General features: G+C 40.2%; 1 protein-coding gene across 3 annotated transcripts in view; it reads right to left on the bottom strand.

Annotated features, from left to right (window-relative positions):
• Positions 1 to 3,254: 3,254 nt before the first annotated feature.
• Positions 3,255 to 13,347, bottom strand: part of LOC109954554 (AN1-type zinc finger protein 3-like) — a 26,159-nt gene continuing 16,066 nt past the window's right edge. For 2 of the 3 annotated variants that reach the window (XM_020589958.1, XM_020589959.1), the window contains exons 2-6: positions 12,214 to 12,254; positions 10,771 to 10,959; positions 9,063 to 9,128; positions 6,741 to 6,950; positions 3,255 to 3,792 (exon numbers count right to left, since the gene is read on the bottom strand). In XM_020589958.1, coding sequence (XP_020445614.1) covers positions 3,638 to 3,792; positions 6,741 to 6,950; positions 9,063 to 9,128; positions 10,771 to 10,959; positions 12,214 to 12,254 — 661 coding nt within the window. In that variant the 3' untranslated portion in view covers positions 3,255 to 3,637. The remainder of the gene's footprint in view (positions 3,793 to 6,740; positions 6,951 to 9,062; positions 9,129 to 10,770; positions 10,960 to 12,213; positions 12,255 to 13,347) is intronic. The other variant, XM_020589960.1, reaches the window with a different exon arrangement.

Raw genomic sequence — 13,347 nt, 5'->3', positions numbered from 1 at the left:
GGGGGGCTGCAGTGATGGTTGACTTTCTACAACTTTCTCTCATCTCCTGACTGTATCTCTGGAGCTCAGCCACAGTCATCTTTGGGTTCTTCTGTACCTCTCTCACCAAGGTTCTTCTGCCCTGATAGCTCAGTTTGGCTGGATGGCCAGCTCTAGGAAGGGTTCTGGTCGTCCCAAACGTCTTCCATTTAAGGATTATGGAGGCGACTGTGCTCTTAGGAACCTTAAGTGCAGCAGAAATTTTTTTGTAACCTTGGCCAGATCTGTGTCTTGCCACAATTCTGTCTCTGAGCTGTTCAGGCAGTTCCTTTGACCTCATGATTCTCATTTGCTCTGACATGCACTGTGAGCTGTAGGGTCTTATATAGACAGGTGTGTGGCTTTCCTAATCACGTCCAATCAGTATAATCAAACACAGCTGAACTCAAATGAAGGTGTAGAACCATCTCAGGGATGATCAGAAGAAATGGACAGCACCTAAGTTAAATATATGAGTGTCACAGCAAAGGGTCTGAATACTTATGACCATGTGATATTTCAGTTTTTCTTTTTTAATAAATCTGCAAAAATGTTAAAAATTCTGTGTTTTTCTGTCAATATGGGGTGCTGTGGGTACATTAATGAGGAAAAAAATGAACTTAAATGATTTTAGCATATGGCTGCAATATAACAGAGTGAAAAATTTAAGGGGGTCTGAATACTTTCTGTACCCACTGTGTATATATATATATATATATAAACAGTGTATCTGAAACCAATTGAAATGAATGAAAAGGAGGAAAATGTGCACTCATTAGAAATAAATAGATGTCAGTCTCAAAAAAAAGCATAATTTCAAGGTCCAAAAGTCTCATGAGCTCAGCATGTAGTTATCATATACTGCAAGTCAACATAAGGCATATTTTTCTATATTTAAGCACAAATGGAGCGCCCCTAATGGATCATGCAGAAGTTATGCATTTCAAGTCTATTATTTAATGAAAAAATGTCATGAAAATATCAATTTATCAGTTTGGAGATCTCCTGCATTTCAAAGAACTCAATGTGCTAACAGAAGCTGAGAAGAAGTCACAGAAAAATCAACAAGAGAATGTAAAATGAGACTTACACAGAGCAAGTTTAAAAAGATCTGAATGGTGCCTGAAACCCAGCTGGGTTGTTCAAACGTTCAAGCACCTCGACAGAGGAGAAAACAACTCATTTACATTTATGTCTGTGCAGATTCTCCAGGTCATAGTAAACTGAAAAAACCTTAGAAAAAATCAACTTGGACTCATTTACATTTACTAACTTCTGTAGTTCAGGCTCAGTTTGGTTGAAGAGGAGGGTCAGAGATTAGCCTTCAAACTCTGAAGATGCCTTTTGATTATGGCTGGATTTTCTTTTTCCACAACATTAATTAGTATGACCGGCCCAATGAGACTCATTGCTGCCATCATAAGCCTAAAATTCTCCATTAGTAAGCAGACACACAAACAGATTTGTTAACTAAATGGGAGCAGCTTTATAGCAGTCCTCTGTGAGCAGTAAACAGATGTTTATGTTGCTATAAAAACTCGGCAGGATGTTAAGACATGGCAGGGAGCCAGCAACATGTTGCAAGAAGGCTTCAAATCTCAGCTACCATCACACAAAGAAATCATAAGTATATAACATGCAAAGCATTCATACATTCAAGCCACTTCCAAATTTCCTCTTGCAAAGTGGAACTGTAAAGACAAACCAGAGTAGAACTCTCCACAACAATCATGTCAATAAGTAGACCAGAGATGTCCACACTTTGTCTAATCCAGTTTATTCTTTCTCTGTAAAAGAAAAAGCTGGAAAGGGGAAGCAAAAAGTAAAGCCAGGGAAACTAAAATGTTCAATTTAACAACCACATTACAACCGAAAAATACAGCTCTACACTAAAGTGTATGTAAAACTGAAACACAAAATAGGGTTAATTAAGGTTTGCTTTAAAGATATGGAATATCCATTCATTATGCATTTGCTGTTCATTCCTTTCATAGTCCACCAGATAAATGTTTGGAAAGTAATCACTTGCTGACTTTAACTTTCAGCACACTGCTCGCTCCAGCCCTCTTCCCTCACCTATGGAAAAACAAGACCGAGGGAGGAAGGGAGACAGAGACGGTGAAATAAAGACACATAGAGCAATCAATAAGGGGAAAGATGAGAAATGGAAAGTCAGAGGCAGGAGCAGAAGGATGCATGTGAGCTCATCATTCTAGGAGGAAATCAAAACATGAGGGAAAAAAGGATGAAAACAAAAGAATATGAGGTCTTCATTTAAAGCTAGAGGCAAAAATGACCTTAAACAAAGTGGATAATTGAAATGAAGGCCTAAGACATGATGAGAGACCTGAACAGCGGGAGCCTCTGAGTGCTGCTCTGCCATCTCTGCTTCAATCCAAACTCAGAAAGTACAGCAGCTTTAGTTTGCCTGTTTGTGCACAAGGTAAACTGAGCACATGAAACAACAGAAAAGTGTGATACTGTGTCTATTTGCAAAAGTAAAGCAATGTGAGGACACGTACAGTGCAGACATTCCAGGTCCAGTCATAAATTGTAAATACACTAATGTCCATTGTGTCCTGTAAATCTTGTTTTCCCACATACATAATCTACCTGTTGCTGAAAGAGACTAAGGGCACGAAAAGGAAATATCTTTATGCGGAATTGTTGTGAAGAATAAGATAAAAAGAGGAAGACGGAGAAAATCCTCAACAAATGAAGTCAATCACATCCCAACATTGAGAACAGGTCTGCGTGCAATCTGCAGACGAGCAGCTGCCTGTTCCCACCATCAATAATCTGGCTCACACTGCAAGCTCTGAATCTGGATGTGCTGTATCACCTCAGTTTCATCATCCACATCTTCCACAATGGTATAAACCCTCTTAGAACATTATTAAACAAATGAGTGAAAGGTGTCCTGCAGCGGAAAAGACAAGGATGCAGGTTGGTGGGAGGAGCAGTTAATATTGGGCTTCAATATCCCGAGTCAGATGATTAACAGGTGTTTGTGTTTCTAAAGGTGAAGGATTAAAAGATGCAGACAGGGGGGTAAGACTGACTCAAAGTGAGACTGGCTAGCTCGATTTGCTTTACAGAGTCCATGCCCAGCGCATTTGTCAGAGTAGAGAGCAGCTCTGTGTGATTTTTGAGGTAAAGAGCACAGTCTATAAAACAAAGCAAAAGAAAAGTATACACAAACCGCCTCTTCCTCATCATTGTTTGATTTTTTTTGATTTTTTTGAGGTAAAGAATAGAGTCCTAAAAAGGGTTCTGGGATGTACATTTGTATTTCCTCTCTTCATCCTTTTAATCATTCTTATTCCTCCCACACCGGTGCAGTCAGGAGCTAGCAAAAATGTGAAAGAGTATATTTTCTTTGCTCATTATTATTCTGTCATTCATGGGTTTAGATTTTCCATAGGCATCTTAGCAGCAGGGAAAAAACTGGGATACAAGTAACCATGGGATTTAAAAAGGGCGAGCATAGTTTAAAAAGAAAAAAAGTGGAGGGGTGTATCCATATTTCAATTTCCTGAAGAACTATGACAAATGGGGGGGTTGGGGGGGAAATCAAATCCCTGTTAGTGCTAAGATACCGCCTGAACACAGAGCGTGATCAGGAGCACTCCTCCCCGATGCGTTGGCAAGAGCGGCCCACCTTGCGGTCAAGCTTGACCATCTTTAGGACAGCTTCCTGACGGCCACGGCCCAGGTGGTCAAACAGACACTCATGCTGCTCTGGGAGCCGATGGAGCATACAGAACACGTAACCTGAAGGGTGGGTGAGGGGGTGTGGGTGCAAGAGAGAGGGGGAGGGTTAATTTAACAAGTTCAGTGAATGTACAAATATGAATCTGCCACAATTTATGCAAAAGTGGAAAAAGAAAAAGAAAGAAGACAAAGCCTTGGGACAACGGACAATGAGCATTATGTTCACAATATACATACAACAAATACTGTGTGCGGTAATAGCTTAGATGCCAATATAGGTTGACACATCTCTTTAAATACACAAGTCTTGAAATGGCCAAGGGCAGAGAACAACTACTGCTTTGCAGCCATGCCTCAGTGACGGGTTTAGTTAGCAGGGAAGGCATTCCCATTGATAACTTCTTTTCATTCTAATCACATCAGCAGACAACCCTCATCTCTCTCCATACTGTAGCACTCTCAACAATGCTCCTTAAACTCCGAGAAGCTCGTTAACTCTCACGCTATTAAACTCATTCATTAATACACATAATAATACTGCCTGCATTCAACCAGTGGTAATTAAAAACTGTGTTTGACAGCTGGTTGCTATGCAATTGTGTGTGCAATCAGGGTATTCAAATCAGCCTCATACTAATCATTCTCATAGAATCAGACTAATTAACTACAAACTTTGGAATTTTAATTAAATTAAAAACAACATAAATGGAGATTCTAGTAAAACAATTAGCATTTACATTGAGCTATAATTATACTACAACCAGATTTATAACACCAATAGAAAAGAAGGTATTGAAGGCAGCTGGAGTTCTCTGTTGGCGGAGGATGGCTCGGATAGTACACTATTATAGCAAGAACAATCACGACCATTTATAAAAATATAAAAGAGCTTTAATCACACACTAAAAACATCAAGCACAGAAGCAAAATATTTAAATGACCATGCTTGTGAACTGCAGATCCAGCAGATGGCTAAGGGGCAGACACGAGGGGCAGGACGCTAACCTTTCCTAACTCCTCAGCTCATTTTAAGTGATGGAGAGGCTCCAGTGAGTTGTTGACAATCAAAAATAAAAAGGGCATCAATCTGTGAGGGTTGCAGTAACAGGAACAAATGAAGCAAATGAACAAGACTGAGTCACCTTAGAATGAAAATGGGAGCCGTCAATAATGTGAGAAGCATGGTCCTTGTGGGAAACTGAGTCCATGTGGAGTGCTGTGAACCCCCTACCTGAAACCTGTGTGACTACAGTGTACATGTATGGAGTGGAAGGGGGAAGGCTGTGTAATATTTTAGTGTATTAAAGGGATGGGCTGCGAAGCGCTGCACAAACAACTCCCTCGAAACATTCATTTGTCTAATAATCTAAACGAATTATCAAATTGATTTCCCCAAATTCAGCTGCATCCACTGATAATACACAATATATCAGCTGTCTTTTACTTCTCTTAAGAAGAATAAGGGCAAGCTAAAAAATACACACACACATACTACTACTGTACTGGACAGAAGTGTTTCAAACACAACCAAGTTACTGTAGTAAGGACAGTAATTAACAGGCCAATGATTTAAGTGGTTTTCATCTACACAACATACAGCATGCTGACAAGGGCAAATGGACTGCAGCCGTTATGTGATTATAAAGTACAGTAGCACGTGAGTGACTGATTATTTACTCAACTTCCAGTAAGATCAGAATAGCACGGTCTATTTTCACATCTTGGAACTAAATCATTAGGCCAACCACTAGGTCAGGGCCAAAGCAGAAACATCAACATTACTAATTTACCTTCTGCAGTTATACATCATGTTAAATGGCAAAATGCTTATACGAAGATACTGCATTTTACACTTCTAATGTCTAAATCATTGATAAGTTCAAATGTTTTGAACCAAAATTAGACAAAAAAGAGAAAGTAAATTATATTTCGGGCTTGTAGTCCAACTTTGGCCACATTCATCCTTCTGATTTGGAACAAACCAAAATTACAGCCATAGAGGTAAATACTGTATATATAAAGGGTTACTGTTTAAAAAAAGGTAAGGTGGTGCGTCTTAAATCAGAAATTTTATGACAATTTCGTGAAAAGTGAAAGAAGATGAAAAGTGTCGGGCAGATTTTATTCTCCACATGAATTAACTTCATAAATTCCAGTGATTTACTAAGTGTCACACCAACACCTCATAAGATGAATACTGTAGTCACAGTGTAACAGCAGAACTCTACTGAGCATGACAACATTGCATGAGATGCTCCGCTGGGGCTATCTTTCCTTCCCCATTTATATCTGAAAAGCATTTGTGCTTTCGCCTCATTATCAGACCTTCTTGGCTTACACTGTGGAACATTCTGCAGAACCATTAGCAAAGTAATCTGCAATTACCGCAATAGTCAGAAATCACAATAATTGCCACCATTTCCCCTTCAGTCTGTAAAAAGCATGTTTTCATTGTAAGCATTGCACTATTAAGGATGGATGGCCTATGCATTAAGCAGTGCCTGGTGGAGAGAAAAAAAACACCAAATCAATTTCCAATTTAGAAATTATTGCGTGGGTTTAAGCAGATGGTCTTTAAGCATGGAAGAGCTGTGACTTTTTAAGTACTTTAATTTGTATACAAACAAGTTGATTAGCAAGCCAAGTATTGGTTTAAACTGCATCAGTGTTCATGGTAATTGGTTTATGTTTTATGTGCAATGTGAAACACTCAGGCTTCTGTAATGGTCCCCTAAAGCTAGCAAAAGTACTCTGGTCATTGACATTTCTGCCAACACACAAACACAAGGAGTAGAAGATGCATCTCGATGCATGGCCACAAAACTATGACCAAGTTAACCAACATGTTTACGAGGCCAGAACTGACAACTGCAAAGGTCGTGATTTACCTCACGCACATTCACTTCTTGATGTGTCTGCTCTGTTGTGTGAGTGGGGCCCGGGCATGTTCACAGGTCATACTATGAGTTGTAATGTATAGTTCGGCCTGTTGAGTTGTGCTATCATACCGCAGCGACAGGAGCCCAGCTCTTGCTGTACCAGCTCCAGTTTGGTTTGGCAGCGATGGCAACGTTTGCGGCTCCGCTGTTTACAGCCGCTGCGAGACGAGGATGATGATGCAGACAAAGATGACGAAGATGATGAAGACTCCTCAACCTCTGGCAAATCACCCACTCTCGCTCGCTTCTTGGGTGTAACATCACTTTCTGACTCAAAGGCTGGAAGACACATGCAAACAAAAATAAAGTCAAAAAAGGCTGTTGGACACAATCACTGTGCTCCTGCAACAGCAGAAACGTTTTACCTCTGGATTTTAAACTGTCATATAGTTCCACATATTTTGGATTTCTCACCACAATAAGAAAACGGGTTGTTAATGCAGTGAGCAACGTCTTACTGGCTTGCAGAAAATGATAAACTCAGTTTTCAAATGATACATGTGAAGGTTAGAAATTAATTAATCTAAAATATACTTGCAGTCAAAACCTTGAGCACCTTTTATTACCCCATACAATACAACAAGCATTCATCTCCTGTGTGTCCAGGGCTGCAGGTTTAACTAGAATTGCAAGAGAACACTTCTGACCTCGCTAGGTAATAGCCTCCATAACAACTTTCATTTAACATATCAAGACATCACCTCTGATTTAGTGAGGTGCACAAGTGGAAGAGAACAGATGATGGCACACTGTAATAAAAACACCTCTTTGTGGTAAAGAAAATGTGCTTTGGACATTAATGGTTCTCCTGCATTAGATTACATTCAACTCAGCACTGAGACAGGAAGCACATGTAGCCAGTTTCCACAGTTTGGCTGGAATTTCAGCTCAGCTTTTTCATCAATCCTGCAGATTTTTTCAGTGGCCCGGCCGAATGCAGATCAGCACTCAATAAATCTGAGAACTAGGCCAAGCTAAGCAGCCAGATGCCCCCCTGTGTGCCAAATCAATCACTGTGTGTGTCTGTACATATGCATGCTGTGGGGGAAAAAAGGCTTCTTCCTTTACCGCCTTGTGTTAACCTGAATTTACCCCGACGACGACATCAAATTTAACTGCAAGTCAACAACCTTCGTTTTTTTTTTTTTCAAAAAAGAAAGACATCTGACACCACAACATTTGTATTAAAAACTGACAGAGTATAGCTCAGTGTAATAGGTGGCAAGCCAAAGTGGCTTGAAAGGCTTGAAAGTGAAATACAGAGGGCCCAATTTACAGACACTGTAAAAAGTAATCAGCTGTGGGTACACACGCTTGTTCTTGATGCTGCGTGAGGCATTAGATCCCTCCATGTTAGTATAATGGCTGCTCCAGGTGGTTTACAGTTGTCTGCTTTTGGTCAGACTTGGAGACAAGTGTTTGAAATGATTCAGGTAAAACTCAGGTCTATATGAAAATCTGTACGAGGTTGTATATTGCTTGCCCCAAAACACAGTTTAGCGTGAATCCTTATTTGCCTGAATCTCTACAATGAAGATGGAACATGTATAGCTAGCACAACTCATGGCCCATATTTATGCCAGGATGAAATAAAACTGAATTATCCACTAGTATAAATGTGATGTCACACTGCTAACCGCTGAGCTACAGTGTCCCCTTCAGTGTGACATTACAACTACAACACAAATCTTTTTAATATGTTTGGGTCAATTAAAGCATTTGCATATATATTTGTAGCAAGCCTTCACTCTAGTACCCACTGCACTGTATTTACATTTGCACCCTCTTGCAGAATGAATCTATTATTAGAGCTGGATCTCAGACTCAAATGCAGCACCCAGTCACTTGATTTAAAGTTGCTCGCCTGGCGCTTAGACCAAAATAAATTTTATCATTAGGATGATGTCACAAATATAAAACTACATTTTTTAAAGCTTTGGAAAAGTTTTACAAAAAGCAGTCCATGGGTTTAAAAGTCATAATACAAAGCATGATAATTGACCTTGTTTGTAGTTCTAGGTGTCCTGTCAACAGTTTTACAGATGTCTCTTTTATCATCATGGTCTATGAAGAAAATGCTTTTTTGTGCCCCATGTGGATTTTTTTGTTGCTGTACCACAAGCCTCTGCTGGACAAAACTGGCTGAACAGCTGAGTGGCGGCGCAGGATCCAGCTCTAATAATACATTCATGTCTTGCAGACATGCTCTCTTCTGTCCACCATATCCTTCCCTCTGCTGTTTCCTCTGATAGAACAGTTAAACTGGCTATTGTAGATACATCCAGTGCTGATGATGGTACTGGGTCCTCCAGCCCAACTCCTTAAGCCACCATGAGAAGCACACAGTGCAAAACACAATGATGGCATTGTAGTGGTAGAGCTATGGCATACCTGACTCAAAGGAGCGTTTTGTGGGAGTGGACAGTGAACTGAAGACTGTGTCTGTGCTGGAGACTTCTGAAGGAGAAATATTGTGGACAAAAGGGAGGAAAAGAGAGAGAAGATGAGAAAGGTTAGCTTACTCCTTTAAGACTATTGTAATTTTTCCTCACACAAGCGAGAAACAAAATGACAGCACACTGGTTTAGAACAGAGCAATAAATAATCTAAAGATAGTGATTACAGTTGCAAACTGTATAAAAAGACCTGAAACACACACATTTTCCTGCCTCAATCCACATAATATAAAACCACGAGGGCCAAACAACTCTGTAAGATGCTGGTAAAGTGCAGCTGAGTGGCAGGTTCTCCTGACTGTCACTGAATGTAACAGCTTCAGGACAGAAGCTGCTGCAGAGTCTGCTGGTGGTTGCCCAGATACTCCTGATACCAGCAGCAGGAGGATAAAACCGTGACTGGGGTGTGAGGAATCCTTTATTATGCTGTGAGCTTTTGCCCCTCACAGCAACTGTGACACATATCTATGAAGGGGAGACTGCAGACTGAACCCAGCCAAGAGACGACTGAATGTGGGTGGGAAAAAAGACTGCACCAAATGTACATTTGTTGTATGATCCATCTGATTCTTATATTGTTTTAAAAGTTAACACATCTTTAATACTAGAAATGCAATAAGTCATATGCATGCATTTTACTTTTCTGCTAATATTTACATAACTCATATTTCATGCCTTGACTTTTCCAAGAAATGTGACATTAAACATTTGCTTGGATAATAAGGCGGCACTAATTACTTGCTGTAAGTAATGTTAATCCATAGTAATATTAATGCATATTAGGCACTCTCTGTCACAGACGATGACTCATTTATTTTATAAGGTTCTTTACAAAATATAAATGGACACATAGAAATTTGAGCTTGTTGGTGGTACATTATTAATCAAAGATTAATAAATTAGAATGCCAGTTTGTGAGTGAATTACAAACCAGATTCGTTAGGCCTTTTAACATAAAAATCAGCAATACCCATGTTCATGTGTGTACAACTGAAAAGCTCTTGCTGCAACAGAGGACTACATTAGAGTGGGCCATTTTTTCACAAGCTCCACACATCCATTTGGTAGCCACTTTATTGTCCTGTCCTGGATCAGCCTCCGAAAATAACCTTGTCACTGTATAGCGATGACAGATGCTCCGGCAATCGTAGGTGTCCTCTTAAAACCTCCGCTGCCGAATAGATACCCTTTCCTATCATTCTCTCTATCTGTGCCATGAGGACAAATATAGCCAGGGCAGGGGCACTGCAGCTGCTGCTGCTTCCCCTGGCAAAAACTAGTAGCGGTTTTCTACAGAAAGATGCCAAACTAAGGGCTACAATGCTCAGTAAATTTAGGACTTGTGCACTTTTAACGCACTTTGAAATTTGCAGCCCATTATGCATACATCACTTCATCAAGTAGGGCAAGCGTTACAAATCAAACAAACCATATTACATAGCGTTTAAGTTCTACACTTTAAGCACTTCTGGCCTTTCAGAGTGGGAGTGCTCCACTATCCAGGTTCAAAGATATGGTGAGCACAAATTTATCTTTCAATTAACTATGGCCCAAGGCAGGTCTCTGAAATAAGAGGGCCTGGCTCCACACCATCCGAGCTGAAAAGATAACATTTATTTCTCACTGATTAACTGCTGTCTTACCGTCCTGAGGAGGTAGAGATGGCATGCCCACCTCTCCTGGCGATGGGCCTTCTGAAGCGTTAGGCGTCGACATCAGGGACTGACTAATGCTGCTGTTTGTTTCATTACAGAAGATGTTTTCTTGGCTGTTGCTGGAGCTTGAAGAGGCCTTGGGAGCACAACCATCATCTGGCTGTTTCTTCTGGATGTCTGTGGAAAAAGTTCAGAGGTAAGACGTGTGTGTGCATGAATGCTTCTATCAGCTTCTGAGTATGGAGTGGGTGTTAACTTGGGCAGCAGTACAAATAGGTGTGGCATGGGCGTTTGGATAATGCTCAACCGCACAGAAACTGTGGCACAACACTGACACAGTTCTGTTGAAATCTTATGTAAAACAGACATAGTTTTCTACTCTCAGCTCTGGCACAGATTTTGTCAGAGGATGAACTAAAGCCTGAGTAAGAAGGGACAAAATATTCTGATAAGACTTGGGCAAAAGTTCCACCTTAAAGTTTTTAACTAGTACTGAAACATCAGCACATACAGTACCAACTAAAATGTACCTGTACAGTAAACAGAATTATGGGTGAGTGAGAATAACACTCTGCTTTACACACAAGTTTCTTTATCAGACTTCTTTCTCCACTTTAAACGTGGGAACATACTTGATGACTGGCTGAAACAACAAGACAAACAGAAACAGGCCACATTTTTATTCCTTGACAGCTGGGAAGCAGCACACACCTTGTGACTGACTAAACACTCTGGACAACACACTTAACAACTGTACCTCCATGAACCTGTAGATCCCACAAGTCAGTTATCACGTGTCCTCGTACCAAAACAAATATACAGGCAACTGGCTTGTACTGTTAAGATCTCTCCATTGGTTACAGCTCAATATGCACTGAAAATTACAAAACAAAAGGAAAAAGTCACAAAGTTTGGGTGAGATTCTGGATGGAGAGGCGTGGGAACTGACGTGTCAGTGATGCATATCTTTGATTTAATGATGTACAGGTGTTCATTCTCCACTTCAGTTGTCTGGTGGACTCTACAGTGTATTTTATTGCCCATTCTTGAATCTTTATCTTGTGTTTGTTTACCAGTACACCTCTCTCAGGAAACACCAACATCAGCTGCAAGTATTAAACATGTTTAAAAAAATTTTTATGAGAACAACCAACAGCAACTTGATCTACAGATTAGAATCTTTACATGCCATACACCCCATGATTTTATCTGCCAACCGTCAACAACAACTAGCCAGACTCGGTCCAACTGGAACAGACTTGGTGGTCACACCCAAATCCCATTCATAATCGGTGCAAAAGTCATTGAATGTGTTTGCACCTTATCTCACTGTCTGCCCTTGCAGAACAGCTAGATTGCTTTAAACAGCTTTTAAAGCCAGACTCGCACACAGTCAGGCACAAGATCAGACAAAGCAGAACAAGAACTTACCTGCAAAACATTTGGAGCAGAGATTCATTGTTTTGCTTGACCTGAGGAAAAGAGCAGACAAGGAAAGCAAGTGTGTTAAACAAAGAGCCTTCATTTTTTTGCTGCTACTGTTGGCACCCACACAACAGGGGGAACAACATGGTTCCTTGACCCCAAGTCCCAGGGTGGTACTTTTATTTCTCACTTGGTATCTGAGTAAAAAAATTTCAAAATAAGAAATGTGATTCAGGCTACAGCATTAAATAATTGAATCCAGAGCTGTAAACACACAGTAAATACTCAATGTAATTACAAATGTAGAGATCAGTTTAAACCCATCTCCAATTCTTTCGATATTGACATCAAAAAGTGTCCTTATTCTTATCAACCCACACACACACACACACACACACTGTTCTGTAATTGTAAAGCAACAAATAGAGAGTCTTGGTAAATTAGCTGCTGCTCTACAATCTAAAAATCCAGGCGTGGTTCTCAGGAGATGCTGGACTGAACCACAGTTAAAAGGAAGAAAAAGTGAACTACATTTTCAAAAGTTGTTGTTTTTATGTTTTTAATCTGTATTTTACTATGAAAACCTCACTGAGGTTAAATACAGTGGGGCAAATAAGTATTTGATACACTGCCGATTTTTCAAGTTTTCCCACTTACAAAGAATGAACAGATCTGTAATTTTCATCGTAGGTACACCTCAACTGTGAGACAGAATCTACAAAAAAAAAAAAAAAATTCCAGAAAATCACAGTTAGATTTTTAAATAATTTATTTCCATTTTATTGCATGAAATAAGTATTTGATACAATAGAAAAATAGAACTTAATATTTGGTACCAAAACCTAATCCAAATATTCTCTATTGGGTTGAGGTCTGGAGACTGGCTAGGCCACTCCAGGACCTTGAAATGCTTCTTACGGTGCCACTCCTTGATTGCCCTGGCTGTGTGTTTGGGGTCATTGTCATGCTGGAAGACCCAGCCACGACCCATCTTCAATGCTCTTACTGAGGGAAGGAGGTTGTTGCCCAAAATCTCGCGATACATGGCTCCATCCATCCTCTCCTCAATGCGGTGCAGTCGTCCTGTCCCCTTTGCAGAAAAGCACCCCCAAAGCATGATGTTTCCACCCCCATGCTTCA

The sequence above is a fragment of the Monopterus albus genome, unplaced genomic scaffold (genome assembly GCF_001952655.1).
Source record: "Monopterus albus unplaced genomic scaffold, M_albus_1.0 scaffold10.1, whole genome shotgun sequence".
Classification (NCBI taxonomy): Eukaryota; Metazoa; Chordata; class Actinopteri; order Synbranchiformes; family Synbranchidae; genus Monopterus; species Monopterus albus.
Note: the sequence above shows the minus strand (reverse complement) of the source record. Positions and strands in the feature narration are given on the sequence as shown.